The sequence below is a fragment of the Strix uralensis genome, chromosome 17, assembly GCF_047716275.1.
Source record: "Strix uralensis isolate ZFMK-TIS-50842 chromosome 17, bStrUra1, whole genome shotgun sequence".
NCBI lineage: Eukaryota > Metazoa > Chordata > Aves > Strigiformes > Strigidae > Strix > Strix uralensis.
The window spans coordinates 1,610,702-1,636,511 of record NC_133988.1 but is presented as its reverse complement, the minus strand read 5'-3'; the positions used below and the strand labels follow the sequence as shown (position 1 = coordinate 1,636,511).

Genomic DNA, 25,810 nt, shown 5'->3' with positions numbered 1-25,810 from the left:
CTATTTACGACAGGAGGCAAGAGGGAACCGTGCCTGTGAGCTGATCGAGCGGATTGGCTGTAGTCACAGGCTGGAGCGTGACGGATGCACTCCACCCCTTAACCAAACCAGCAACAGTTCAGCACAGGCCCCAAAGGAGGTAAAGGCCTGAGCTGTAGCAGGGCCAAGAACTCCTCCAGAAACCCCCAAAGGAACAGAGCGACCCAGTGAGCCTCGATGCCTGTGAGCTCGCATCACCAGTCGCGATTCACCCAGGAATAGCAGGTGGTTCTTCCAAGACTCGTTTCTTAAGGAACAAAGCCAGTCGTGGCTGCAAGGACGGCCATGCACACCTTTCCCATTGCGTGCAGCTGGCCTGTGAGCCAATAAATACGACAGCCAAAAGGAGCCTTCTCCGAGCTCTCCCCGTGGGCAGCGTGGCTGCACGGCCGTGATCGCCCCCTGAGCTGGGACGCCTCTCCAGGTTGCTCCTCCAGGCAGAGACACCTTTTACCAACGACAGATCGTTGGATGAGCCCAATCCGGGTTCTCTCCAAGTTACAACTGGCCCAGCGCCTCTCCCCTTGAGCAGGGGTGTGCCTCAGGGTTGGAGATCCCTCACCTGAGACTAAACGATCCTTCCTGAGCCAAGGCAGAGAGAGCCCTTATCCACAGCCGAGCCTCGCTCAGGGACTCACAGCATGCTGAGTTAATACTCATGAAATCCACGTCGCTAATTCCAGTAGCCATAAACCCTTGTCCTAGCCTGAGACTAAGACTGGGCCTAGCTGCACCTAAGCTCCACCAGCAGCTTAGGAAGTTTCTAAGGGGCCCACTGGGAGCCTCGCGGCTCAGCGGGAGGCCTTCCCTTCCCCCTTGGTGTCCCCAGTCTCCGTGGAAATCATTCCAGCCCATTCTAACCATCAGGTTAACGCTTGGCCTCCAGGGTCTTTTCCAGCCTCGAGGATTCTGTGACTCTGTGACTCGATTTGCCTCTGCAGGTCTCTTCCCCGGGGTCAGTACAAATCCACATCACAGCCTCCCTGGGCCATCCCGGTGACTCTCGACATGCTCTGAACCTCTCCCAATGCCCCGGGAGGTGGCTGTGATGCGGGCACAGGCCTCTGCGACCTCGGCAGCTCCTCTGGCACACGGACCCGCCACCCGCATCCCCGCTGACGGGCCTCCCGCTCCCGGAGCCTCACGCCCGCCGGCCAGAGGCACCCGGCAAGGCCAGGCAGGCCAGGGGGATGGTTTGCAGACCTGCACATGGGAGGCATTCGAGGGCCACTGGTTGCAAGAGGAAGGAAAAAATAAGCACAAGGGACCGCAGAGAGGCAGGACACCCCACTGAATACACACAAATGCAAAGCCAGAAGCAGGACAAGCAGCACCAGGGCAGATGAGATCCCCCCTTTTGAGGGGGTGGGTAAGGAGCGCAAAACTGTCCTGTGTGAGGAGGAAAAACAGAGGAGCCTTTTCTGGTTCCAGCTTCTCTCTCCAACGAGCTCCCCGGCCTGATCACACTGACGTCAGCAGCCGGGAGCATCGCGGTCCATAGTCCCCAGTGCCCACAGTACGGCATCAGTGCCCTGAGCCCAGGTACCTCTGGAAGCGTCTGGGATGCCGAGGGAAAGAGAGGGGGTTGTTCCCCGAGAAATAGCCCCGCTTGCTTGTTTCTAAATGTTAAGTAACTTCCCTTTCCTTTTAGAAGAAGGCCGCTTGTTTAAAGGACAAAACGCTTCCTCGAAGATAAAAGAATGCCTGTCCCAGTTAAAAATCATAAATGCTTTTGCTTAGATTTAATTAAACCGTTTTCTTTATCGCCTAAAATGATTTACCAGGATGGATGCATGTCTTGAAAATATTACCCACCATTCTGTAATGGCATTTTCCAGGTGGAGAAATCAAAAGGTCTGTGTGTGCATGCTGCAGCTTCAGCCAGCCAAGTGCTCCTCCTCCGCCGACCCCACCACTGACACCATCACATGGCCGGCTGCCTGCCCGCCTTTCTGCTAACAATTCATCAGGCATTGCTTCTCTCTGAGAGCTGTCCCAGCCTACATTTGTCTGCCTAATTCTCGGCCAGATTTCCTCTGCTGATTCTTGTCAGTAATTCAGGTCTAGGATCATCTCTCTGTCACCCTCCTGCTCTGCCCGTGTCTCCTGAGCGCATGTCCGTCTGTGTCAGTCTGGTTGACAGGAACAGTTTACAGTCAGACGAAAACGTTTCATTTTTTTTTATACATGTCGCAGCTTTTGGTCACCACAGGTGGCAATTCCTCCTGACCCTGCCTGCAGGTGAGTTTACAGGACAGGCGCTGGACAGACTTGAAGTCCTCACGGGACGTCACCGGGCTGTGTTTTGTTGTGCTGTGGTAGGGGTCGGTGAGAGGGGAGATCGCACAAGGTACAGCTGAGTCCTTGGTGCTGAGCAGAGCCCAGCGGGGACCCGCGAGGGAACCGCCGTGGTTCCACTTTCGGGCGGTTCCGCTTTTGGGGCGACCCCGGGCAACGGTTCAGGCGTGGCGGGGCCCGTCCCGAGCGCGGGGCCAGCCCCGAGGCGGCTGGCGAACGAGGCGGCTGGCGAACGAGGCCGGGGCAGGTGCTGAGCGCGGGGCAGAGCTGCCGCGGGGGCAGCCGAGGGCGGGAGCAGCCTCGGTCCTGGCCGGCGCTTGGTGCCTCTAGAGAGCGCCAGAACCCCGCGAATCGGCCCCGGCCCTTCGCTCCGTGGCCTTGTCCCCAGGGCAGTCGCTGCCAGAGACACGGGGACCCCCGGGTGCTGCCCACCCCCCCGCTCCCCGGCCCCGGCGGTGCGGTGAGTATCCAAAATAAAAGCAAGCCACCTTCTGACCAGCACTTGCCCTTTCTTCAGGGATACTCAAGTATCATCCTTCTGGAAGAGCAGCTGGATTTGCTGGTTAACTCAGTGGTTTTCTAGGTCAGGTTCACTCCCCTTCCACGGGCTCCCTGTGATGCTCACAAAGCCGGTGCTACTGCAGAGTTGCCATCCCTGACAGCGGCACAGGACACTGTCTTTGGCCAGGGACAAGGAAGCTCCCAAGTCCTGGTCCCCTTCACACAATCCCTTGTGTCAGCAACATCATCTTGTTCCCAGGCCCTGAGGCCACGCCAAGAATTGCTTCTCTGTGTTACTGCCCTGCTCTGACACTAGTGACACCCTTTAACACCCTTGGTCACAGCTGGCCTCATCCTGCTGCTAAACATCTGCAGCTTCTTTGATGGAGACTCCGTGGCGTGGCTGTTCCCGAGGCTCGCCCTCTGTAGAAGTTGCTGTGGGAATTGTGTGCCTGTGTGTGTCTGCCGAGTGATACACAATGGGAACTGCTATAGCCATTTCACCGGACTGAGCCAGGAGAAGCCCAGGGTCTGGTTGCACCAGACTCAGCTCTAGCAGGAAGGAGAAATCCCCCAGGGCCCAAGGCCAATGGTATTTGGCTACTTTCTTTACCAAAACCAGAAAAACTGGCTTTACTGGGAGATGTGTGGGATTCAAGGGGGACACCTCAAGCTTTAGGCTTGTTCTGCACTCGCTACCCCTTTGCTGAGCCATACCACGATGTCAACATGCTGCAGACGGCTGCAGTCCAGGACGGACAGACTGCAGCCCTGTCAGCAGAAGGACCTCATGGGGCTGCTGTGCTCCAGGCGGAGCGGGCTGCACGGCTGGCCCCGACGCTGCCCGCTCTGGGAGTAATGCAGACATATGTGCTGTGACTTGTTAGCCTTGTTCTGCAGATTAATGATTCACCTAGCACAGTGCAACACTTCCTGCTGCAGGCACCCAAACCTCCCCATCAATTAACTGTAGAAGCTCACAGTCAGATCCAACATACACTACATTAAGCAAACCTGAAGCATGTGGGAATTTTTCCTCTTGTCAAGCTGCTTTGGTCCCTTCATCTCATTTCCAAAGAGATTAAAATACCAGCACACCGTTTACCCTGGACACCAAAAAAAAGGACAACGTCCTTTCCAGAAATGCTTCGACCCTGTGACCTTTTCTGCCCTACAGCTTGCCAGCCCACATTTCTGCCAAGCCTTGATTCATGCTGACAAGTGGGTCCCTGCCACTGAGCTGCTGCTCCTCATGCTATTGGTCAACACAGAGCCTGCTGACTCATCACTTACCCAACCTTCATCTGGAAGCGCAGTGATAGGTATCAGCCAGGCACCAGCTCCTGCTTGCAGAGCTGCTTCCTTCTAGGTAGTTCCCATAATTTAACAGAAGGTATTCACCAGGGCAGTAAAACCAGGTGGGAATTTCCTCCTAGCATCAGTATCTGACCTCTTACAAGGAACTTGTGTGTCTTGGGGAGGTTTTGGGGTACTTTTCATCTTGGGGCTTTCTGTATTTTCTTATAGCCATGGCTGTTTAACAGAAACCATGGCTGGTTATTGCTGGAAGCCACTCCAGGAGCCCGCACACCGCCTTGCTGAGGGTGATCAGCTAGTCCCCAGTTCAAGCGGGGTCACCTAGACCAGGCTGCCCAGGGCCTTCAGGGTGCTCCTTGACCCTTGGAAAAAGCCTTGTTGAGGAGGTTGCACTCCTGGCTGGGCACCCAGGGCAGGAGAGGACTTGTGTGAGCCACAGGACCCGCAGGTGACCATGGAGCCTGATCTAACTCCCTATCATCTCTGCAGCCAAGACTTGCACTGAAAATAGCTGATGGAACCAGCCCAGCTTCTGCACTGAGAGTCTGGCAATTGCAAGAGAGAAGCTAATTCCCCCTTTTTAATCCCTTCCCCCATAAACCTATATTAGAAAATATATTGTAGGGGGTTGGCCCTTTCCTTAAGGGGCTCCAGATGCACCTCACACCCCAACCCCAGCACAGCCTCCCCTGGGCCTGTGGCTGGGCACGTGGGCAGAGCATGCCCTGCCTGTCCTTGCCCAGGGTGGGCTGAGCACCCATGGACACCAGTGTAACCCCAGCAACCCCGTCTTTCTTGTACTGAGGAGCCCCAAATGCAGTGTGGCGTGCAGATCAGGAGGGGAGAATTGCTTCACCAGCTCATGCCTGCACTCCTGCTGACCCAGCCCAGGACCCGCTGGCCACTCTCACCGCACAGGACGGTGGCTGCCAGCACCTCTGCCAGAGCCCAGCACTCCCCCACTGCAGGCTCAGCGGTGCCCCGAGTGCTGCGGCAGCACAGGCAGCGCAGGCAGAGAGCCCTTGGCGTCTCAGCCCTGTGCTGGCCTTGCCTGCGACCTTGAGTCACGTCAGTGGAGCTGGGGGCAGGGCTGTGCGGTGCTGCCCATCGGGGCGGGCAGCCCAGGTCTTGGCCCCACACCCCAGCCAGCCAGACCCCAGCCTGACCGGAGCAGCTGTCAGTGGGGCAGCAGTCACCTGGCTAGACAGCTCTGCAGTGTGGGGCCAGACATGTTCCCCCACCAGCTGCCTGGGGTGAAGGCCGGAGCACCAGGCATCCCTCCTTATCCCCCATTATCTTCCAGACAAACCCAAACTGTGTGAGTCCCTGACACACTCACACACTTGGCAGCCAAGGCCGCACTACGCTGCCGATGTGGGGCTCTCCCTGTGGGACCCCCTGGGGATGCCAGCACAGCCCTGGCATGGGGCAGCCCCGGGTGCACCAGGAGTGTGGGGGGACAAGAGTGCAGTAAGCGTGGCGAGGTCCACAGCAGGAGAGCTCTGTGGGTCCCGGTGGGGTGGCTGAAGGCTGGTGGGGCCGGGGTATCCCCTGGCAGAACCCTTCCCCAGCACCAGCCCCCATCCTGGTTGGTCAGCACAGCCTCTAGGGTGGAAATGTCCTTCCCCGGGACCAGGGGTCATGTGAGCCTAGAGGTGGCCCCGCCAGGTGACACAGCAGCTGGGAAACCTTTGCGACACCTCAGGCGATGTCACGGGTGGCACACAGCAGCCATATCACAGCTGCAGGGTGGACTCTGCACTGTCTGTGGCGTTGGCCTCCATCCATGCAGTTAGGGAAATCCTGATAAGGTGAGATCAGGCTCTGCTGCCAAACCCTGTCTGCCAGTCCCTAGCTGCCCTGCAGCACTCCCAGGCACACAGGACTCCGAAAACCAGCCCCTCAGCCCCCCCTGGCACACAGAACAGAGCATCACCCCAGGCAATATCCCAATAAACCCCTGGCTGGCTCTGGAAGCATGAGCTGCACTGAAGGAATCATGGTGGCTCTTTCTGCTTCCTCCCTTCCTCCCTTCCTCCCTTCCTTCCTTCCTTCCTTCCTTCCTTCCTTCCTTCCTTCCTTCCTTCCTTCCTTCCTTCCTTCCTTCCTTCCTTCCTTCCTTCCTTCCTTCCTTCCTTCCTTCCTTCCTTCCTTCCTTCCTTCCTTCCTTCCTTCCTTCCTTCCTTCCTTCCTTCCTTCCTTCCTCCCTTCCTTCCCTTTCCAGCCCCTTCCTGCTTTCCCTTGGCAGAGAGGGGTGAAGCCAGACCCTGGTGGGCCACTTCTCTGGGACAGGGCCAGCATCCCTCTGGGATGCAGCAGCAATGCAGTGGCACGGGGGTTCCTGCACCCACTGGCCACCCTGAGCAATGGTCCTCTGGAGCACCGGGACCCTAATGTGGCGGGGGGTGGGGGGGTGTGTGTGTGTTAAGTACTGCTCTACAGCCTAGCCACACACTCCCGGGGTATTTCCAGGGGAGAGGGATCCCAGTTCGCAGGTGGGAAATGCAGCAGCAGAGGCTGGGCCACCAGCTGGAAAGCAGCTCTGCAGGGACAGGCCTTGGGGTCCTGCCGGGCAGCGGCTGAGCAGGAGCCAGGGCTGTGTCCTCACGGCAGCGGCCACCAGCGGCCCCAGGGCAGGGGAGGGGCACCGCGGGGGGGGTGTCACTGTGGCCTCTCCAGCCTGGGCTCACCTGGGCAAGGCATGGACTTACTGGGGCGAGTCCAGCAAAGGGCCGTGATGGTGTTGAAGGGACTGGAGCATCTGTCCTATGAGGAGAGGCTGTGAGAGCTGGGTCTGCTCAGCCGGGAGCAGAGGAAGTTTAGGTGGATCCTATTAATGTACAGAAATACCTGCAGGGATGGTGCAAAGAGAGCAGAGCCTGGCTCGTCCCAGTGGAGCCCAGTGACAGGACAAGGTGCAGTGGGCACAGCCTGGAACACAGGAAACACCTCTGCACTGTGAAGGTCAGGCACGGGGCGCCCAGGGAGGCTGCAGAGTCTCCATCGCCGGCGACCCCCCCACCCAGACACAGCCCCGCACCGACAGGCGGCTTCGGCAGGGCGGGACAGCGCGGGAGCGCGCACGCGGCTGGGCCCGCACACGGGGCGGGGCTGTGCAGACACCCGCCGTGCGCCTGCGTCCTCCCGGGGGTCCCGCACCGGCACGGGGCTGGGGCTGCCCCGCGGAGCCGCACCCGGCGGGAGGCGGTGCGTGGGGAGGGGGTGCGGGGACGGGGTGCCCGTGGCAGAGGGTCAACAGGCAAGGGGTGCCCGGCATGGGGCGTGCCCAGGGCGGGGGGTGCCCGGGCGCGGAGGGGGGGGCGGTACGGGTGCATCGCGCCGCGCCCGCACAGCTCCCCCGGGGCGGGGCGGGCGCGCACGGACCGATCAGCGCCGGGTCCGCCTCCCGGTGCGGGCTTAAAGCCGGGCGCGGGCGGGCGCGCGGTACCGCGGGATGGGCGCTGGCGCGGCGCTGGCGTGCGCGGCGCTCTGCGCGTGCGCGGCCGTGTGCGCGCGCGCCTGGCCCGGCGGAGCCGTGTGCGCGCGGCGCGCGGCGGGCGCAGGCGGGGCGCGGTACGTGGCCTTCCTGGGCGGCGCCGGCCCCGGCCCCGGCCCCGGCCCGGCCGCGCTGGTGGAGGGCACCTGGGCCGGGCGCGGCCGCCTCCGCGCCTGCTGGGCCCGCCGCGACCCGCGCCTGGCCCGCGCCTTCCGCGCCGCCTGCGCCCGCCGCCCGCCCGCCGCCCCCGGTGCCGCGCTGCGCCGGGACCTGGCCGCGCTCTGGCGGCACCGCGCCGCCTGCGCCGACCCCGCGCCGTCGGGAGGAGGGAGCCGCCGCCGCCGGCGGGGCTGGACGCTGCCGGGCACGCTGTGGTGCGGAGCCGGTGACTCGGCGGGGAGCGGCAGCGAGCTGGGTACGAGGGGCGGGGGGAGGCGCAGCCCGTCCTCCCGGCGGGGCCGTGCTCACCGGCGCTACCCGCAGGTCTCTTCCGCGGCCCCGACCGGTGCTGCCGGGAGCACGACCGGTGCTCGGCGCAGATCGCGGCGCTGCAGTTCAGCTACGGCATCCGCAACTACCGCCTGCACACCGTGTCCCACTGCGACTGCGACGCCAGGTGCGCCGGGAGGGGGAGTCGGGCCGCGTGCGGGGCTGGGGGGGCGCAGCGGGGTGCTGCCGGCCGCTCACCGCCCCTGTCTGCCCCGCAGGTTCCGGCAGTGCCTGCTGGCGCTCAACGACACCGTCTCCAACATCATCGGTGTCACCTTCTTCAACCTGCTGGAGGTGCCGTGCTTCGTGCTGGAGGAGAGCAGGGAGTGCGTCCAGTGGCACTGGTGGGGAGGGTGAGTGCCCCGGGGGGTGCCCCCGACCTCAGCCCGCGGCTGGGTGCATCTGCCGCTGCAGCCCTGAGCGTGGCCTGCCTGGCTGCCTCACCAGCTGCGGGGGGGCACAGCTTGGCCAGGGCAGGGCTGGGGTGTGGGGCCTCACGGCACATGGTGTCCCCAGGTGTGAGCGTTACGGTGTAGTAGCCCTGGCCAGGATGGTGCAGCAGAGTCACTACCACTCCAGCCCGCCTGCCGAGGAGATGGGCAGCCCTGCTGTGCAGCCCCCAGCCAAGCGCAGGAAGCCCTCTAGAGCAGGGTGCAAGCAGCTCCAACAGGGACAAAACCCTGGGCTCTGTCAGGCACAGAGACCTGTGACAGCCCAGCAGTCACAGCGCCCAGGTACCTCGTCCCCTGTGTCTGCCAGGGGCAAGGCTGAACCCACAACCAGGCACTCAGCAGTGCAGTGGGGACTGGAGCCCGGCCACCAAACAGCAATGACCGAGTTGGAGCAGGAACTCGCTGGAGGCAGGCAGGTGCCAGGAGGAACACAGCAAGGGCCGGGGGCTTTAGCAGGCCCTGCCTGCGTGGCCCACCCTCAGGATGGCAGCGTCGGATCTAGCCTGGCCACGGCACGGTGCAGAGCCACCCCGGTGCCCGCCATGGAGGGGTGGAGGCAGCAGGGTGAGTTGGTGCTGGGGGCAGAGCATGTGCCACAGCCGGGGTGTCCCAAGGCCTCAGCCTGTTGGGGTTGTGTGCTGGGGGTGCCCATCACTTTCCTGCTGTCCTCTGGCCCAGGCAGGGTGTGCAGGTGCTACAAGTACCTGGATAAGTGTGAGCACCGGATCGCACCCCACGAGGTGAAGTACCAGCTGCACAATGTGGACACTCGGACGCTCTTCCACTGCAACTGCACTCGCAGGTGCGTGTCCAGGAGGAAAAGGCAGGGCTTTTCCCATCATCACAGGGCACTGTGTAGGTAGTTTGGGGTCAGGCAAGGTGGGACCAAGTGGGATGCCCACCCTGGCCAGCAGCTGCTGACTGCTGCCTTTGTGTGCCTGCAGGCTGGCACGGTTCCTGCGCAGGGCGAGGGACCTCAGCGATGTGGAGGTGGCTGTCCTGGCTCACTGCGTTGCCATGGACTGCTTTGTTCTGGAGCCACCCGCTGACTGCAGCCCAGGCGAGGGGTCACAGCACAAGTAAGTGTGGAGGGTCAAAGGAACGTGGCCTCTGTGTGGGCAGGAGGGATGCCCTGGCAGAGGGCTGGGTGCTGTCCTGCAGACTGGGCGTGAAGCGTTTTGCAAGTTTTGCACATTGCAAGTGTTATCCCCTGCTCTGCTGTACCATGGGATGGACGGCAGTGCATGTCAGTGCTGCAGTGTTACACTGATGCTCACAACTTTGCTTCTCTGGCAGCTGTATTACAGCAACTCGGGCTGTATTAGAACCTGCACAGCATCTCAAAAAGACCCTGAGGCACTGGGATCCTCTGCATGTGACCTCCAAGGCCCGGTGTCCAGACTGGAAGGCACAGGACAGTGGTGGCACCCTCTATATGCAATGCCTGCAGCTGGCCTTGGAGCAGAAGCCAGGTGCTTGGCACCACATGGTGCCCCAGTGATGCCTGAGAAGCACTGCCTTGTGTGGGGAGGAAGATGTGCTGTGCAGCAGCCACAGAGTGGGGGGAGCTGCTTGATTTCTGGTCCTTGAGACAAAGGATGGCACTGAGCATGTCTGCATGGAGCTGGGGGGCCACAGCTGCAGTGGGGGACAGGCAGAGGGAGTAAGAAGCCTCTCAAGGAGCTGTGGCTATGGGGGGGGTTAGCTGTGCCTACCATCTGTGAGCATCAAAGCAAGAAAGGAAGAGGAAGGCTTGGGAAAGGCAAAACCTACCATCTTTGGGCCCTGGGGCAGGGGTGATGCTCTGGGCACTGGATTGCCCAGGCAGGGAGATGGCATTGCCGCCCACCCCTGGATTTGTGCCACTTTGGCTGGGGGGCCTGAGCAGTTGTGGTATGATCCTGACCCCCCTTGTCCATGCAGGGTGGGAGGGGGCACAGGTGGGGGTCTGTGCTGGCTCCCAGCCTTGGAGCAAGGGGAGGGGCAGCAGCCATGGGCAGGCCCAGGGCTCTGCCCTGGGGAGGGGTCAGTCCGTGTGCACCAGAAGATAAATAAAGGGTGGTCTGAGTGTGGTGCTGAGCCTGCTGCCCCCTGTTCACACTGTGGCTCCTGCTCCCTGCAGTAAGCACAGTGCAGCTGGGGTGGGCAGGATGGTTTATTGTCACTTGCACTACATCCAAGGCTGAGGCACAGTGGTAGCAGCAGGGAAGGTGCAAGCTTTGATCTCAGGGTACCCTGGCCTCCTGTCCCACCTTAGCTGCGAGGCCAGAACTCCTCCCCTAGGACTGAAGGGTCTTGCACTTTGATTTTCACAAGGGGCTCCCCCCACCACACTCAAGCAGCCTTGCCCTCCTCCCCTGTGCCACCTCCCAGGCCCAGGACAGCAGCTCAGGCTGGGGGGAGCAGGGGGAAGGCCCCTACCTGCCAGGCACACAACTGGGGTCAGGAGTCGCTGCAATAAATAAGGGACAGGGGTCTCAGCAGGAAAGTGGCAGAGGAAAGCACAGAGCAAGCACACTACAGGGAGGAGGAAGGGAGCCACTGCATCAGCGGCCCATGGCACAGCTATGGCTGTCCAGCTCCTGGGGGCTGCTCCTCTCCTTTGGGGAGGTGCTGCAGCCTGGGGGGCTGGTGGGGCTCATCCTCCGGCAGGGATAGCCCTGGTCTGCACTCTCCCGTCGCCGGCCCAGGGCCTGGTCGATCATCTCCAGGCGGAGCGCGGGCAGCAGGCCCAGGTTCCTGGGGTCAGCCCTGGCCAGGGGGCTGTCAGCAGAGACACGCCGGGGGCCACCCTGCTCCCGCACAGTCTGGTAGAAGGAGCTGCCCTCCTGGCTGTCGGCTGTCCACCCCAGCTCCTTGGCTTTGGCTCCACAGTGCCCCAGCTCCTCCTGGGGCAGGTGGATGGTGGGAATGTCCCCAGGGAGGCCACGGCGGCTTTGGGGTGAGGGGCTACGGCTCGTACCCCTGTCCCGGCTTGACGGCCGCAGAATGAGGCCCTGGAACTTGGCCAGGCTGGGACTTCGGCTCCGGTGCCGTTTCATCTTGCCCGGGCTGGGGCTACGGGATTTGGGGGCCAGCAGGACAAGCGTGCTGTCATCCTCTTCTTCTGAGCTGCTGCCTGAGCTGTCTGTGGGGCTGCTGCCCTCCTCTGACCTGGGCAGGGAGATCTGCACCCCCACATCAGTGCTGCTGGCTGATCCTCACAGGGGGCTGTGGGGCACCACAGCAGCTAGCCACCTCCAGCCAAGCACCCAACCCCTCCCTGCCTCCCTCAGCCCCTCACCCTTGCCTCTTGGCCATGCTGACCTGGAAGGGCTCAGTCACACCAGCGATGCTGCTGGAGGTGTTGCTGTAGTATCCAAGGATGTACTCGCCCTTCCCTTTGGGCAGCGTCTCCTCTGAGAACATCACCTGCAGCCCAGAGACAGCTGATGGGCACCAGGGCTGGGCACAGGGGTGCCCCCTCCCACCTCCAGCCCCATAGAGAGCTCCCGCCCCAGCTGAGAGCAGAAATGCCCGATGCCAGCATAGTGGGCCTGCCCAAGGTTCAGCACAAAGCGATAAGGAGGTGCCCTCTGGCCCCATCAGACACAAAGGGGCCACTCTCCCCCCACAATGGCACACAGGGCTGGCCCCTGCTTACCTGTGCACACAGCTGCTTCTCGAGGCAGCGCTCTCCATCGTCACTCCTGGCCCAGACATAGGACACATAGTCTTTAGGATGCCGAAAGCCCACCTGTGTGCGTGTACATGGGAGAGCAGAGGTGAGTGGGGGAACACCAGCCCTTCTCAGCACCATCACCCCTGCCCAGCCTTAGCTCTCCTCTCGCTCAGGCTTTCCTCTCGCTCCTTGCACAGGGAAACCAAGAGCTGCCTTGCACCCACCCATCAGCACCCTGGCCCCCAGCCCCCCAGAAGTGCCATGCTTTGGACCCTGTGGGGCCCACAGAGCAAGAGAAAGAGGAAACTGCTGGAGCTGAGCCTCCTGAAGCAGGGCCAAATCCTGCTGCTAACACCAGGGCTTCCCATGGGAAGAGAGAGTGCAGAGCACAGGTCCATGCCATGCACCTGTGTCCGCCGGTGGGGGTGGCTCAGAAGGGACTCCACGGTGCTGGGCAGCGCTCCCCACTCCCTCCAGCCCAAGCAGCCCCAAGCCCCTACCCGGTAGAGTCCTATCCAGTCCCAGGAGCTCCGGTGGAAGCCAGCAGCCATCTTGTACCTGACAACTGCTTGCTCAGGCCTGCTCCATTCATCAGCCACATAAATTTCAACTGGGGGCTTGTCTGCCTTGGAAGCAAACTGTCAGAGACATATACATGGTGAGCAAAGGCATGCCAAAGAGAGCTGCCCCTGCTGCCCAGGGCACCCAGCTAGGACTGGGCCCTCATGCATACACCAACAGCAGCCCCCGGCCACAACGGCAAGTCAGCTGCGCTTGCCAAACAAAAAATAAGCCCTGCACACCCCATCATACACTGCACACAGTAGCTGGGCATCTCAGCTCTGTAGCTCTCGCCTGTGTGCCCAGCGGCCCTGGACGGTGCTCACCTGCACCGCAAAGATGGCAGCTACCGGCTTGTGGTCGCTGACTGTGTACTCCATGTGGCTGCAGTAGCAGAGCTGGCTCACTGACAGGATGCCCCGGCTGGGCCGGCGCCCACCCGCACCGAGCCCGACACTGGGAGATTTGATCTTCCAGAGGATGCGGTCGGTCCAGGCAGGTTTTCGCTTCTTGGCACTGCAGGGCACAGAGGGGCATCTCTTGCCTGGCAGGGAGCAGCGGGCTCCACACCAAACTGCCTCCCCCTAGCACTACAGCACACGCGTCTTGGCACACAGCTCAGTGTGGCTGCAGGGACAGACCTGCGCTGGCACCAGCACGATAGCTGTGTCCCAGCCTGCCATCCCCAGACCAGCCCACGCCTGCCCCAGCATGGCTCCCCCCATCCATCCGTACCAGCACCAGGCCCTGCCCCACCGGCACCAGCCCCGGCTCTGAGCCTGCCCCTCCTGCATCCCTCAGCCGTGCCACCCGCTCCCAAGCCCAGCGCATGCTTGAGCCCTGCTCTCCTACCTGCTGTCGTACTTGTTGGTGCCCACATCGAACTTGAAGGTGGGTGGGAAGTTCAGGGGTCCCTCCTGAAAGCCGCTGAGGACAGGCCAGGTGCTCTTGGCAATGTTCAGCTGTGGGAAAGAGAGCAGGTCAGGGAGCACACCAGCTCCCACGGCCAGACCCCAAGACCCCTCCACCCCCAGCACAGTCATCCCTGCCCCGTTGCTGCCAGCCCCACACAGCTCTTGGGGTCTGTCCACGTCATGCAAGCAGCAGCTCCACAGACCCGATGCCCTCAGCTGCTCCTAGCACACTGATAAAGGAAGCATGTGCCCAGCTCCCATAAAGACCACCCTAGGACTGTGCTGCCCCTTCCCCAGAGAGCCAGGGCCCTTTGTGCCCCATGGGCAAAGGGACACGCCCTGTCCCACAGCTGCATGGGCAGTTTTGGCGAGAGCCAGATGCCACTCAGGGCCTGGCCAAGGCTCGGCAGCACGCCCATGGCACTCACCTGGTCCTTCTCCCACAGCTGGCTCAGGATGTTGCTGTCAATGGCGTACTTCACAAAACGGATGTCAAGGCTCTCGATGCGGAAGTTGAGGTCCCCAAACCAGAACACGAGGCTGTAGGTGGGAGGGAGGGCAACAGGCTGGAAGGGCCAAGACTACTGGAGCCGGGCAGCACAGCAGGGGGAAGACATCCTCAGGCTCATCACAGGCACTCCTGGGAGCACCCGTGCAGGTCAGCACTCAGCCGACAGCTTGGCCAGCTGCCAGCCCTGCCAGGCTTCCTCAGGTAGGACCAAGCATCATTAATCAAACAGGCCTGAGTTCCCTGGGCAGAAATTGAGGGTGGAAATTTCCACCGTGAGGCACCTACTCAGACCACTCAGCCAAGACACTGGGGCAGAACTGAGCCCTCCACCTCACCAGTCCCAAACCCCAACAGCACCATTGTAGCAGGAGCTGCACCAGGCCTAGATGTGCCCCAGGGGAGACCAAGGACCCCTCATCACCTACCCCACCGTGCTGGGTCCCCACTGGGCCATGGGACAATTTTGCAGCTCTGCAGGCAAGACTCCATCTCCAGGTTGTGCTGGGATTCAGGGGACAGATCCCAGACTCTATCTGGATGGGGTCAAGGACAGGGGCTGGCACTAGATCCCTGGCCCAGATTGGGGAGCAAAGTGGTGGGGTACGCACTCATGGTCCAGGATGCCGCTGGCCGCACGCCCCTCAAACTGCTGCATGTGCAGTATGGTGGCAAAGTCCTCCTTGCGCTGCTCCGCCTTCTCCAGGTGCGCTGGCAGGTGGCAGTTCAGGAAGCAGACCATGTGGCCGAAGATGGAGAGACGAATGCTCACCCCACCCTTGTTGCCCTGCACCGAGAGGATCCCATGACTCCCTGGGAAGCCAGTCCCTTGCCACCTCCTCCGGGGCCACACTCACCCAGTAGCCTCCCAGCCCCGTCCTCGTGCAGTCTGTCTGGACATCCTGCAGGAAGGGGAGGTGGTAGTACTTGGCAAATACCAGTAGGATCACACCTTGCATCCGTACCGTGCTGACCTGGAATGAGAGCAGGGGCTGAAGCCACAGCAGAGCCCGTAGAAGCAGGGACAGCTTCCCCCAACTCCAGGCCATAGGGGCAGCACTTCCATCCTTTTCATGTCCCTCATATTGAAGATGACAAACAGCACGTTTAGTTTAGAGATCTAGGCACACCCTCCTGAACACTGACAGCTGAGGCTCATGTACGCTCTGGAGGAAGCACCCTGAGGAGCTGAACCTGCCCCGGGACTCGCAGGCTGCTGCCAGAAGCACAGGCTTGTTCCCACATTCACCTCCTCGCCCTGGTGCAATGCAGCAGGCAACAAGAAGTGTCCCCAAAGCACCACAGAGGAAGCCCAAGGCACAGGAAAGGGAGCTGGGTGGCACAAGCTAGACAGCACACTGGCGAGATGCACCACTAGCCCTCAGGTCAGCCCCCACACACCGCTTGGATGGCTGCAGGCTGTCCCTCCAGCTGCTCTCCCACCACACCTCCTCCCTCCATCCCTGAAGCTCAACTCTCCCTCCCAGTGGTCCATTTGCCTGGCAGGCAGAGAGGGAACACCAGCTGCCCAGCCCCTTCGGCACCTCCTTACCAGGACAAAGTGGAAGGGGCTCAGCACATCCATGAAGAGCTCGCTCCACTGGTCTGTGAAGAGGGCATCCTTCAGGCGCTTGTTTATCTTAGAGTTCACCTCTTGCAGCCTAGGAGGAAAGGGACCGGTCCCTCAGCCACACCAGGAGGGTGTCTGTGTTTCAGCCAGCAAGAGCTCCTTGGGAGAGATGCCAAAGCACAGTGCTGGGGAGCAGGGTCAGGGCAGGAAGGGCAGTCCAAGGGAGGACCCTGGGTTGAGAGCACAAACCAGCCATATCCTTGCTCCAGCAATGCTGGGCCATGTGCTAGCAGAAGGCACAAGAGTCCCTGAACCCACGAGGTGCCTTGGCCCTTTTTAAAGCAAGAGCAGCTCATCTGCACAGGGCTGGGCAGCAGTCTAAAGCCTACCTCTAGGTGCGAGAGGGGCTTACGGGACATTTCAGCTGCATTGGTCTCTACAGAGAAGCCAAGTCTCACCAGTCCTTCAGCACAGGGTGTCCAAATGCATCCTAGCCACCAAGCTCAGAGCAGCAGCAGCAAACAGGTTAATAGTGCTCCTCCTGGCTCAGCAATTAGTGAAGAGAGGGAAGGAGAACGTCCACAGAGAATAGCAGAATCAGGAAATGTCTTGCCCAAAAATATCAAGTGCTCAGTGCACAGAGACACGGGTCAGAGGAAGGACATAGGCAGGCAGAGATGCCCTGGAGGTGGGGAGCAGCAGGACACCCTGTCCTAACCAGGACACAGTCCCAGCAAGTCCCTTGCTGTTGGCTACACCCCCTACCCCATCCATCCAGGCTCAGGTGTACCTCCACAGCCCCACCCCAATGGTCCGCAAGGTCAAGGGGACCAGGAGACTGGCTCCAACACAGCATCGCAGCTCTGGCAGCCTCAGCCCTACACCGCTCCCAGGCGAGGAGCACTGGGGGAGTCCCTGGAAGCCTCCTGGAGGCAGATCCAGCTCTTCCACCTCACACCCATGGGCAGAGGCTGCTTCTCGCTTCCTGGGCAAAGGCAGCATGTCCCGGGCCTTAGGAGGAATTCACAGGCAAACCTCGAGGGACCAGTTTGCCCTCAGACTCTGGCAGAGCTTGCCTCGCCAGTCACACCAATAAAGCCTTACCATGCCAACGTGGTGCTGCCTTGCCAGCAGTTAAGTGTTGCCAAGGGCACAGAGCCAATCCAGCTGTGAGAGAACAGCAGATTTATGCCCTTGAGGCCCACATACCATGGACAGAAGCAGAGATGAGGAAAACGCTCCCAGAGGACTCCTACAGGCAAGTTAAATGCCTCTACAGACCTGACCCCAGGACTGCCAGGGCTCACAGCAAGAGCAGCACTTGCTGAGGCCCAGCCGTGCACAGTACAACCAGCTACAGGCTCCTTGAGGGTTTGAGGCTACCAGGGATTCAAGGGTTTCAGTGCCTCTTAGCGCTCCCATTTTACCAGGAGCTGATTGTCCATCACCTTTTCTGATATTTTACTGCACACCCCTCCCTGCTCACCATGCCCTGGGGAGGCTGGGGCTGTGGCTCTTCCATTCCCCACCCTCCAGGTCTATGGGGATCCCCTGAAAAGGGATGTGGCGGGGCAGGGAAGGGGGCCCTGCACCTCACCCTCTTACCCAATGGCGATCACATCCGCATCATTTGTCTCGCCCGTGTTGAGGTGCAGCAGTGATGTCACATCATTCGGGGGCATGGCTGTGCCCACATTCCAGGTGACCACCGTGATGCTTGAGAGGACAAAGGAAGAACAGGCTAACACTGGGGCTCAGAGGTGTTCCCTGTCCCCCCCCATTCAGCCCCCAGCTCCACCAAGGAAGCTCTCTGCCTGCAACACAAGTGGCCACAGCTGAAGCTCAGCCAGGGCATGTACACCAGGTCTTCAACTCCCCTTTGAGGGAGACAGGTCCTTGCTTCTAGATTCCCCCAGGGTCTGCGCCTCAGCGCATGGCAAGCACCGCTGTAACCCAAGCCCCGGTGAAATTCTAGAAACCAGCACAAAGAGCCCTCGTTTTCATCGCCACTGCCACAGGCAGGCTGGCACAGCAGGCAGCCCGCGAGACGGGGTGTCCCCGGAAAGCCGCTCCCCCTCCCTTCCCCAGCAATCACGCATCCCTCAGGCTGCTGGGGAAAAGGACCCGAATCTCCGCCTGCAGACTCTGCCCCAGAGCACAGCCAGCCCCAAAGACCCCGGCATGGCATGTGACAGCAGCCCTGCGAGCCCTGCAGCGGTGTCCTTCACCAGTGCAAAGCCACCATCGGTCACCCCACACTGACGCCGTTACGCAGCATGCACCAGCGGCCCGGGGGCTCCTTCAGCACCACTAGGACGAGTCCCCGTCACGGGGGGGGGCACATTTCAGTAGCAAGGGAGGGTAGTGCCACACCATTTCCAGAGCTTGGGGACAGCAGGGGCAGATGGCACCCGCTCCACCCCACGCAGCACCCGCTCCCCTGAGCGCTGCCTGCACAGCGGGCGCTGGGCATCCCACCCCCCCAGTGAACCTGCCTGTCCCCAGCCCCTCGCCCAAACCTCCTCCAGCTGGACACCCCCCACAGCAGGAGGAAAGGGGCAACGCCAGCCCACAAGAGGCTTCGCTCGCTGCTTCCCAGCAAGGGCAGCTTCGGCCCAGCATCCCCCTGCCCCCCCAGCAATAGCCGCTCACCGGAACGAGCCGTCCTCCCGGAGCCTTCCCGAGCAGCCGAGGAGTGCGTCACAGGAGTCGCTGGAGCTCGGCAGGCCGAGGGACCTCCCGAAGAGGGACAGCTCGTCCGGCTCCGCTTTGGAGAGGGCTGAAGGCTTGGCCAGGCCCACCCGCCCCCCGCCGATGAACTCGCTGGAGACGGCTCTGGGCAGCCCGGAGGCGCGGGGCGAGGCGCCGGCCCAGGCCGAGATGTGGTCGCTGGACTCCGCCTTGGGGAGCATCTCCCTGCGCTCGGCGGGCGGCGCCTTCCCGGGGCCCGCGTGCTCCAGGGGACCGTGCTCGGGGCAGGCGGGCGGGGCCGGCACGGGGGGGCGGGCGGGGGCAGCGCCCGGGCTGGGGGGCAGCAGGGCCGGCAGCGGGAAGGCGTGCGGCCCGCCCGCCCCCTCGGGCTGCGCCCGGCCGGCCTCCAGCGACAGGGGCTGCGCAGCCCGGCCCGGGGGGCGCTCCTCGGGCCCGCCGCGCTGCGCCCCCCCGGGCCGCGGGCAGGCGGAGGGGAAGGGCTCGTACGCGGCGTCCGGCCGGGAGCTCCTGCGGGCGCTCGGGACGCCGCCGCCCGCCAGGAAAGGCGCCGCCGGGGCCCCGCCGTCGGGCTGCGGCCGGGCCGAGCCCCCGGGGCCGAAGGGCACCGGCCGCGCGGGGGAGGCGGCGGGCGCGGGGCCCCGCGGGGGGCCGGGCCGGGGCCCCGGGGCGGCGGCCGAGCCCTGGTCCGCGCTGCCGCGCCGGGCCGGCTCCATCGGCGGGAGACGCGAGCGAGCGCCCGCGGCACCGGGCCCGGCCCCGCCCGGCGGCGGCCCCGCACGGCCCGGGCCGGCAGCGCAGGAGCGACAGCGGCGACACGGCCCCGCCCCGCCCGCACCTGCCACCGCCCCGCCCACGTGACGGGCCGGGCCCCGCCTCCCCCTCGGACCCCGCCACGGGCACCGGCACCGGGCCGCAACCGCCGCACACCGGGCCCGTGGGTGCACAGCATCTACCGCGGCACTGCGCGGCCAGCCGTGTGCGCGCGCACCTGCCCCTGCGTGTGCGCACCTGCCCGCGTGTGCGCGCATCTGCCCCTGCGTGTGCGCATCTGCGCGTGTGCGCATCTGCCCGTGTGCACGCGCATCTCCCCCTTCGTGCGCACATCTGCCCCTGCGTGTGCGCACCTGCCCTTGTGCGTGTGCGCATCTGCCCATGTGTGTGCGCATCTGCCCCTGCATGTGCGCATCTGCCTCTGCGTGTGCACATCTGCCGCGTGTGCGCATCTGCCCGTGTGCGCATCTGCCCGTGTGCACGCGCATCTCCCCCTGCGTGCACACATCTGCCCCTGCGTGTGCGCATCTGCCCTTGTACGGGCACATCTACCCTTACATGTGCACATCTGCCCTTGTGTATGCACATCTGCCCCTGCACGTGCACACCTGCCCCTGCGTGTGCACATCTGTCCTTGCGTGTACACATCTGCCCCTGCACATGCACATCTGCCCATGTGTGTGCACATCTGCCCGTGCATGTGTGCATCTGCCCCTGTGTATGCACATCTCCCCCTGCGTGTGCGCACCTGCCCCTGAGTGTGCACATCTGCCCATGTACGTTCACATCTGCCCTGCGTGTGCACACCCACCCTCACACATGCATGGCTACCCTTGAGCTCGCACATCCAACCTTACACGTGCACATCATCCCTTCCACGTGCACACCTGCCCGTGTGTATGTGTGTGTGCCTTTTTGTGTGTGTGCGACTGTGTGCACGCCACTGTGACTGTTGTGTCATTGTGCCCCTCTGTGTGTACGTGTGCTGCTGTGGGGGTGTTTGTAGTTGTCGGTGCACACGCACACATGCTGCGGCTGCATGCGGGGCTCTGTGTGTGTGTGTGTGTGTGTGTGTGTGTGCGCAGATGTACACGTGCACCTGCAGCTGTGTGTGTACCCGTGTGGGTGCTGTGCCTGTGTGCAGCCGCGCTGGTGTGCTCACGTGCAGCTGTTTGTACAGGTGGGTGTGAAAGCGTGCGGGGGTGCAGTTTGCCTGAAGGAGATGGGGGACCTGGTGACCCAGGGCATGGAGAGGGCAGAGGTCCCAGACACCTCCTACACCCCAGTCTGTACCAGCACGAGCGACCTCCAGGAGCCCCGGAGCCCAGGGAAGGCTGGAGCACTGTGTAGACGAGGAACTTGGTGGCAAAGGACCAGGACCCTGGGCCCTGATGGGATGGACCCACGAGTGCTGAGGGAGCTGGCCCCTGTCATGGCGAGGCCACTCTCAATAATCTGTGATGGATCATGGCAACTGGGAGAGGACTGGAGGAGAGCAAATGGCATTCCTATCTTCAGGAAAGGCACAAGGAGGACTCAGGGACCTAGAGGCTGGTCAGCCTCACCCCCACCCCTGGGAAGGTGATGGAGCAGTCCTGGGAACCATTGCCAGGCACATGATCCACAAGAACATCATCAGGAGGAGTCAGCACGGCTTCACCAAGGGGAAGTTCTACTTGGCCAACCTGCCCACCTTCTGCAATGAAGGGAGTGGTCTGGCAGATAAGGGAAGAGCAGTGGCCGTTGTCTGCCTGGACTTGGGGAAGGCCTTTGACTCCATCTCCCATCAGACCCTCCTAGAGAAGTTGTTGATGTGCAGGCCGGGATGAGCAGAACTGGCTGAATGGCTGGATCCAGGGGGGGGGTGTGGTCAGCAGCAAAAGGTTTAGTTGGAGGCCAGTAACGAGCGGTGTACACCAGGGATCAACACTGCGTCCAGTCCTGTTTAACATCCTCGCTCCTGACCTGGATGATGGGACAGAGTGCACCCTCAGCAAGTTTGCAGATGACACCAAACTGGCAGGAGAGGCTGATAAACCAGGGGGTTGTGCATCCATCCAGAGGACCTGGACAGGCTGGAGAAATGGGCCCACAGGAACCTTATAAAGTTCAGGGGAAGTGCAAAGTTCCTGGGAAGGAACAACCCCAGGCACCAGGACATGCTGGGGGCCACCTGGCTGGAACGCAGCTCTGCAGAAAAGGCCCTGGGAGTCCTGGTGGACACCATGTTGAGCAGTTCAGTGTGTGCTTGGGGCAAAGAAGGTGAATGACGTCCTGGGCTGCATCAGGAGTGTTGTCAGCAGGTCAAGGGATGTTGAGGAGGCACCAGTGAGGCCACCCCTGGAGTACTGTGTCCACTACTGGGCTCCCAAGAGCAAGTCCAAGAGTCATGGACCTACTGGAGGGAGTCCAGTGAAGGGCCACAAAGATGATAGACTGGAGCATCTTTCATGTGAGGAGGGGCTGTGAGAGCTGGGACTGTCCAGCCCCGAGCAGAGGAAGCTCAGGGCATCTCATCAATGGATATAAATGCCTGCAGGGAGGGTGCAGAGAGGCCAGAGCCTGGCTCTTCCCAGTGGTGCCCAGCAGCAGGACCAGAGGCCGTGGGTTCAAACTAGAGTACAGGGGGTTCCCTCTGGAAACACTTATTCCTGGTAAGGGTGGCCGAGCCCTGGCACAGGTTGCCCAGGGAGATTGTGGAGTCTCCATCCTTGACTCAACACCCAGCTGGACGCAGTCCTGGGCAACCATCTCTGGGTGGCCATCCTTGAGCAGGGGCTTGGACCAGATGGACCCCAGAGCTGCCTCCAGCCTCAACCAGTCTGAGAGCCCGTGGTTTGGTGACCAGCGGGATGTGCGTGTGTGCAGGCGTTTGTGTGCAGCGGCGTGTGCGCTTTGTGCGCGTGCGCGCAGCCGGGCGTACGCGTGGAGCTCTGGGCGCACGCACACGCCATCGCGTCTGTGGCCGCACGTGCTGGGGGTGTGTGTCTTTGTGCGCGGCTGTGTGTGCTGATGCGGCTGGGTGTAGGCACACTCGGAGCGGTTGTGTGTGCAGGCAGCTGCCTGCGGCTCCGCCTGCCTGTTTGCAGCTCCGCGTGTGCGCACTGCGTGTGGGGTGTGTGTGTAGAGCTGTGTGCGCGCACAGACAGCGGGGCGTGCACACCCCCTGCCCCGCAGACACGTTTATGTCTGTGTGTGCGTGCGGGGGGGCTGCGGTCGCTGTGTGCGCTCACAGTTTGTGACGGGCACGTGCCTGTTTGCGCCGTCCGCGTGTTCGCGGCGCGGGGGGTGCGCGTGTGCGCAGGGTGCGCTGTGGGGGGGTGCGCGGTGCAGATGTGTGCGGTGCGGGGGTGCGGCGGGGTGCGCGCAGGCTGGGCGCAGCGCTGTGTTTACGGTCTGGGCGCGCTCCCGCCGCGCGGGTCGGCAGGACGCGTGCGCGTGTGTTTGCGCGCGCTGGCGCTGCGCTTGCGCGCTGTGCGCTCGCCGTGCGCGGGCGCGTGCCCGTGCCCGCCGGGGAGGGGCGGTGACGTGGCGGTGGCGGCGGGATGCGGTGGGTGCTGTCGCTGCTGGTGGCGGCGCTGGCGGCGGGGGGCGGCCCGGGACCCCCCCGGCTCCGCGGGGCCGAGCTGCGGGACCTGGCCCGGGGCAAGGTGGAGGTGAGCGCGGGGCGGGCGGGGGGTGCGGGGACACCCGGGACGCCGCCGGGTGTGACGAGGTATCTCCTCCCGCAGACCTGCGGCGGGTGACGGCTGAACCGCTTGAGGGAGGTAGGTGTCACCGGGCGGGGGCCGGGCGGGGACCGGGCGGGGGCCAGGCGGGGACCGGGCGGGCACCGGGGCCGCCCCGCTGAGCCGGGCCGGGCCGGGCCGGCCGCTCTGCCCGCAGGTGAAGGCCTTCGTCACCCAGGACATCCCCCTCTAGTACCCGCCGGCCGGCGCGGCAGCACTGCTCGGACGGGGTATGGGGTGGGGCAGGACGGGAAACAGGGCGCGACGGAATGGGGACAGGATGGGATGGGGATACAGGATGGGACAGGCCAGGACTGGGCGGGGTGGGATGGAGTCTGGGGTGAGACAGGGTGAGGGATGGGAGCGGATGGGATGGGCTGAGGGGTGGGATGAGATGGAAAATGGGATTGGATGAGGGGTGGAGGACAGGATGGTTGGGGGATGGGATGGGGCAGGGCAGGATGGGATGGGATGGAGGATGCGATGGGGTGGGACAGGATGGGGTGAGGTGAAGGATGAGGTGGGATGGTGGACAGAATGGTGTGGAGGATGGGATGGGATGGGATGGGATGGGATGGGATGGGATGGGATGGGATGGGATGGGGGACAGCATGGGATGGGGGGCTGCATCGCCCTGCCCAGTACTGTCTGCTCCTTAACACACCGTCCAGCCACAACCTGGAGATGAAACACCTGCCAGGTGCTGACCCTGAACTTGTGCTCCTCAGCCACCGATACGAGGAGCTGGAGGTGAGTGGGCAGTGTGGCACCCGCCGCCGCAGCAGAGTCTGGGGTGGTCAGTGCCCCATGGCACCAGGCTCAATCCCTGTCTGCATGCAGAGGATCCCCCTGAGCGACATGACCCAAGAGGAGATCAACCAGCTGGTGCAGGAGCTGGGCTTCTACCGCAAGGAGACGCCTGATGCCCCTGTGCCCGAGGAGTTCCGGTTTGCCCCTGCCAGGCCTCTGCCCACCCTGCCGCCCCCCCAAGCTCTCACTGCTGGTGGCAAGACCCAACCAAAACGTGATGAGGGAGAACACCCAGACCTCTAGCAAGGGGTGCTGCGCTTGGGAGAGGGTCCTGCAGCCAGTCCCCAGCACGTGAGGACAAGGGCATTACAGCAGCTGGGGATGGTGCCACGATGGAGTGGCAAAGGTGCACCCACTGTTGCTTGGAGCTGTGTAGCCGATGCCCTGAGGATGCCCTGAGCAGCTCCAGCCTTGACCAGGGGCTTCCTGGGCATTGCGGACATCCCAGGGCTCCTGTGTGACTGTTACTGCGCTCCCTCCCCTGTAGCCCAGCATCCCTGGCCAGTTGGGAGGAGCAGCGTTCTTTGCGCTCCCTCGCTGTGCCCCAAGGTTTAGCTGACTGCCAGCACTGGGCAGCGGTATCCTGCCTGCGTGGGACAGGATGAAACCCTCAGCAGAAAGCCCCAGGTGCTGAGGGTAGATGTGCTGAGTCCCGAAGGTGGGAGAGCTGCCCCCAGCAGAGGGGTGTGCCTTTGCACCCCAGCAGGGTTGTCTTGTATCCAGCCCCCAGTAAAGCCCTTGCGTACGATCGGCTGCACTGTGACATCTTTCCAGGGAGGGCTTGGTGGGGTGTAGCCTGCACTGCTCTGTGCTGGGTGCCGGGAGGAGCTGGGTGCCCCAGAGGTGCTCACAGAGGTGCGAGGGATGGCAGGGTCACAGCTACCACTGGTGAGTCAACAAACTGTCCCACAGACCAACTGAGCTGTTCCTCTGCCACCCCCTCCCCAGTGCAATGGATGGATGGATGGATGGAGCACCACGGCTTGGGATGAGCTGCTCTTACAGGGTGCAGGGAGATGGGCACAACCCCCTGAGTGGGTCCTACAGTGTTAAGCCAAAGCCTAATGGCTGTGCAGGCCTGGCAGGGACACCTGGCCCTCGGCTGGGGAAGGGAGCAGGGCAGAGCTGCGCAGGCTGCGACCCGGCTCTGCGCAGCCTCAGTGGCAGTGGGGGTGTTCTACCTGTGCCAGGCCTGGGGGGGGCATGGGGCAAGGAACCAACAGCCCTTGGGCAGGGTGGGACACTGATGGTGCCCCTTGGCTCCAGGCACTGTCCCCGAGCAGGGGCAGCACGCACCCTGTGTCTCCCCCTGGGCTGGGCAAGCAGTGGGTCTGCAGGCAGGGGTCCAGGGGCGGGCAGGGCTGCCAGCACTCCCCTGGGCACTGTGGCGTGCGCTGCACTGGTGGCACGAAGCAGCGGTGAGGCCAGGGAGAAGGACCTGAGGCAGAGGCGTCACCCTATAGAATAATCCTTTATTGTCTGGCTGGTGTTGGTACACGTGTCAACGCAGGGGTAGAGACGGTGATGGAGGGGCAAGTGGTACTGAGCATGTGGTGCCCTGAGCTGGGGGGGAGAGCGGGGGCTGCCGTCCCAGCTCGCTCCTTAGGCCCCTCCCTCCCCCGGGACCCCTCGCCTCCCGCCCGCTCCCCAGCACATGGGTGCTGCAGCCCCGTGGTGTGGAAGTGCCCCGGGTGCACGTGCGAAGCAGGGTGTCAGCACAGGGCCGTGGAGCCAGCCCCGGGGAGGTGTCACCAAGGGTGGGCAGAGGGGGCTTCTGCGCAGGGGCCAAGGCTGCTCACGGGCACGTGCCTGGGGGACGCACTGCGAGCCAGGCTGGGCTGCACAGCCCCACTTGGCTGCCAGCCCACGCCAGCCCCAGGCCCAAGGGCACAGCCATGCCTGCACCTCCCCGGGGACACAGGGGTGCTGCCCACGGGACAAACAGCTCCTGGAGAACAAATAACTTAACATGCTGGAGCGCGG

At 63.0% G+C, this 25,810-nt stretch overlaps 3 protein-coding genes across 3 annotated transcripts; 2 read left to right on the top strand and 1 right to left on the bottom strand.

The window, feature by feature from the left end:
* Nucleotides 1-7,609: 7,609 nt before the first annotated feature.
* PLA2G3 (phospholipase A2 group III) lies at nucleotides 7,610-10,671 on the top strand. The gene is made up of 7 exons (XM_074887658.1): nucleotides 7,610-8,066; nucleotides 8,135-8,267; nucleotides 8,359-8,493; nucleotides 8,657-9,156; nucleotides 9,271-9,394; nucleotides 9,537-9,671; nucleotides 9,889-10,671. Exons 1-7 carry the CDS (start codon nucleotides 7,610-7,612, stop codon nucleotides 10,091-10,093), a joined length of 1,689 nt encoding a protein of 562 aa, XP_074743759.1. The 3' UTR covers nucleotides 10,094-10,671.
* A 58-nt stretch (nucleotides 10,672-10,729) lies between these two features.
* INPP5J (inositol polyphosphate-5-phosphatase J) lies at nucleotides 10,730-19,231 on the bottom strand. The gene is made up of 12 exons (XM_074887204.1): nucleotides 18,459-19,231; nucleotides 17,412-17,522; nucleotides 15,789-15,897; nucleotides 15,094-15,210; nucleotides 14,848-15,023; nucleotides 14,157-14,268; nucleotides 13,667-13,776; nucleotides 13,141-13,330; nucleotides 12,754-12,891; nucleotides 12,236-12,328; nucleotides 11,899-12,003; nucleotides 10,730-11,759 (listed from the first exon to the last, which is right to left on the bottom strand). The coding sequence occupies exons 1-12, from the start codon at nucleotides 19,229-19,231 to the stop codon at nucleotides 11,139-11,141; spliced, it is 2,655 nt and encodes an 884-aa protein (XP_074743305.1). The 3' UTR covers nucleotides 10,730-11,138.
* Nucleotides 19,232-22,806: 3,575 nt separating this feature from the next.
* SELENOM (selenoprotein M) lies at nucleotides 22,807-24,575 on the top strand. The gene is made up of 5 exons (XM_074887205.1): nucleotides 22,807-22,945; nucleotides 23,021-23,056; nucleotides 23,175-23,209; nucleotides 23,689-23,767; nucleotides 23,858-24,575. Exons 1-5 carry the CDS (start codon nucleotides 22,835-22,837, stop codon nucleotides 24,068-24,070), a joined length of 474 nt encoding a protein of 157 aa, XP_074743306.1. The 5' UTR covers nucleotides 22,807-22,834; the 3' UTR covers nucleotides 24,071-24,575.
* Nucleotides 24,576-25,810: the final 1,235 nt, after the last annotated feature.

Coding starts and splice junctions, on each gene's coding strand:
- PLA2G3 (XM_074887658.1), top strand. CDS start 7,610: ATGGGCGCTGGCGCGGCGCTGGCGTGCGCGGCGCTCTGCGCGTGCGCG. Junction 8,067..8,134: donor GGGGAGCGGCAGCGAGCTGG/GTACGAGGGGCG, acceptor CGCTACCCGCAG/GTCTCTTCCGCGGCCCCGAC. Junction 9,672..9,888: donor GGCGAGGGGTCACAGCACAA/GTAAGTGTGGAG, acceptor CTTCTCTGGCAG/CTGTATTACAGCAACTCGGG.
- INPP5J (XM_074887204.1), bottom strand. CDS start 19,231: ATGGAGCCGGCCCGGCGCGGCAGCGCGGACCAGGGCTCGGCCGCCGCC. Junction 17,523..18,458: donor CGGGAGGACGGCTCGTTCCG/GTGAGCGGCTAT, acceptor TGTCCTCTCAAG/CATCACGGTGGTCACCTGGA. Junction 15,024..15,093: donor CGGGGCTGGGAGGCTACTGG/GTGAGTGTGGCC, acceptor CTCTCGGTGCAG/GGCAACAAGGGTGGGGTGAG.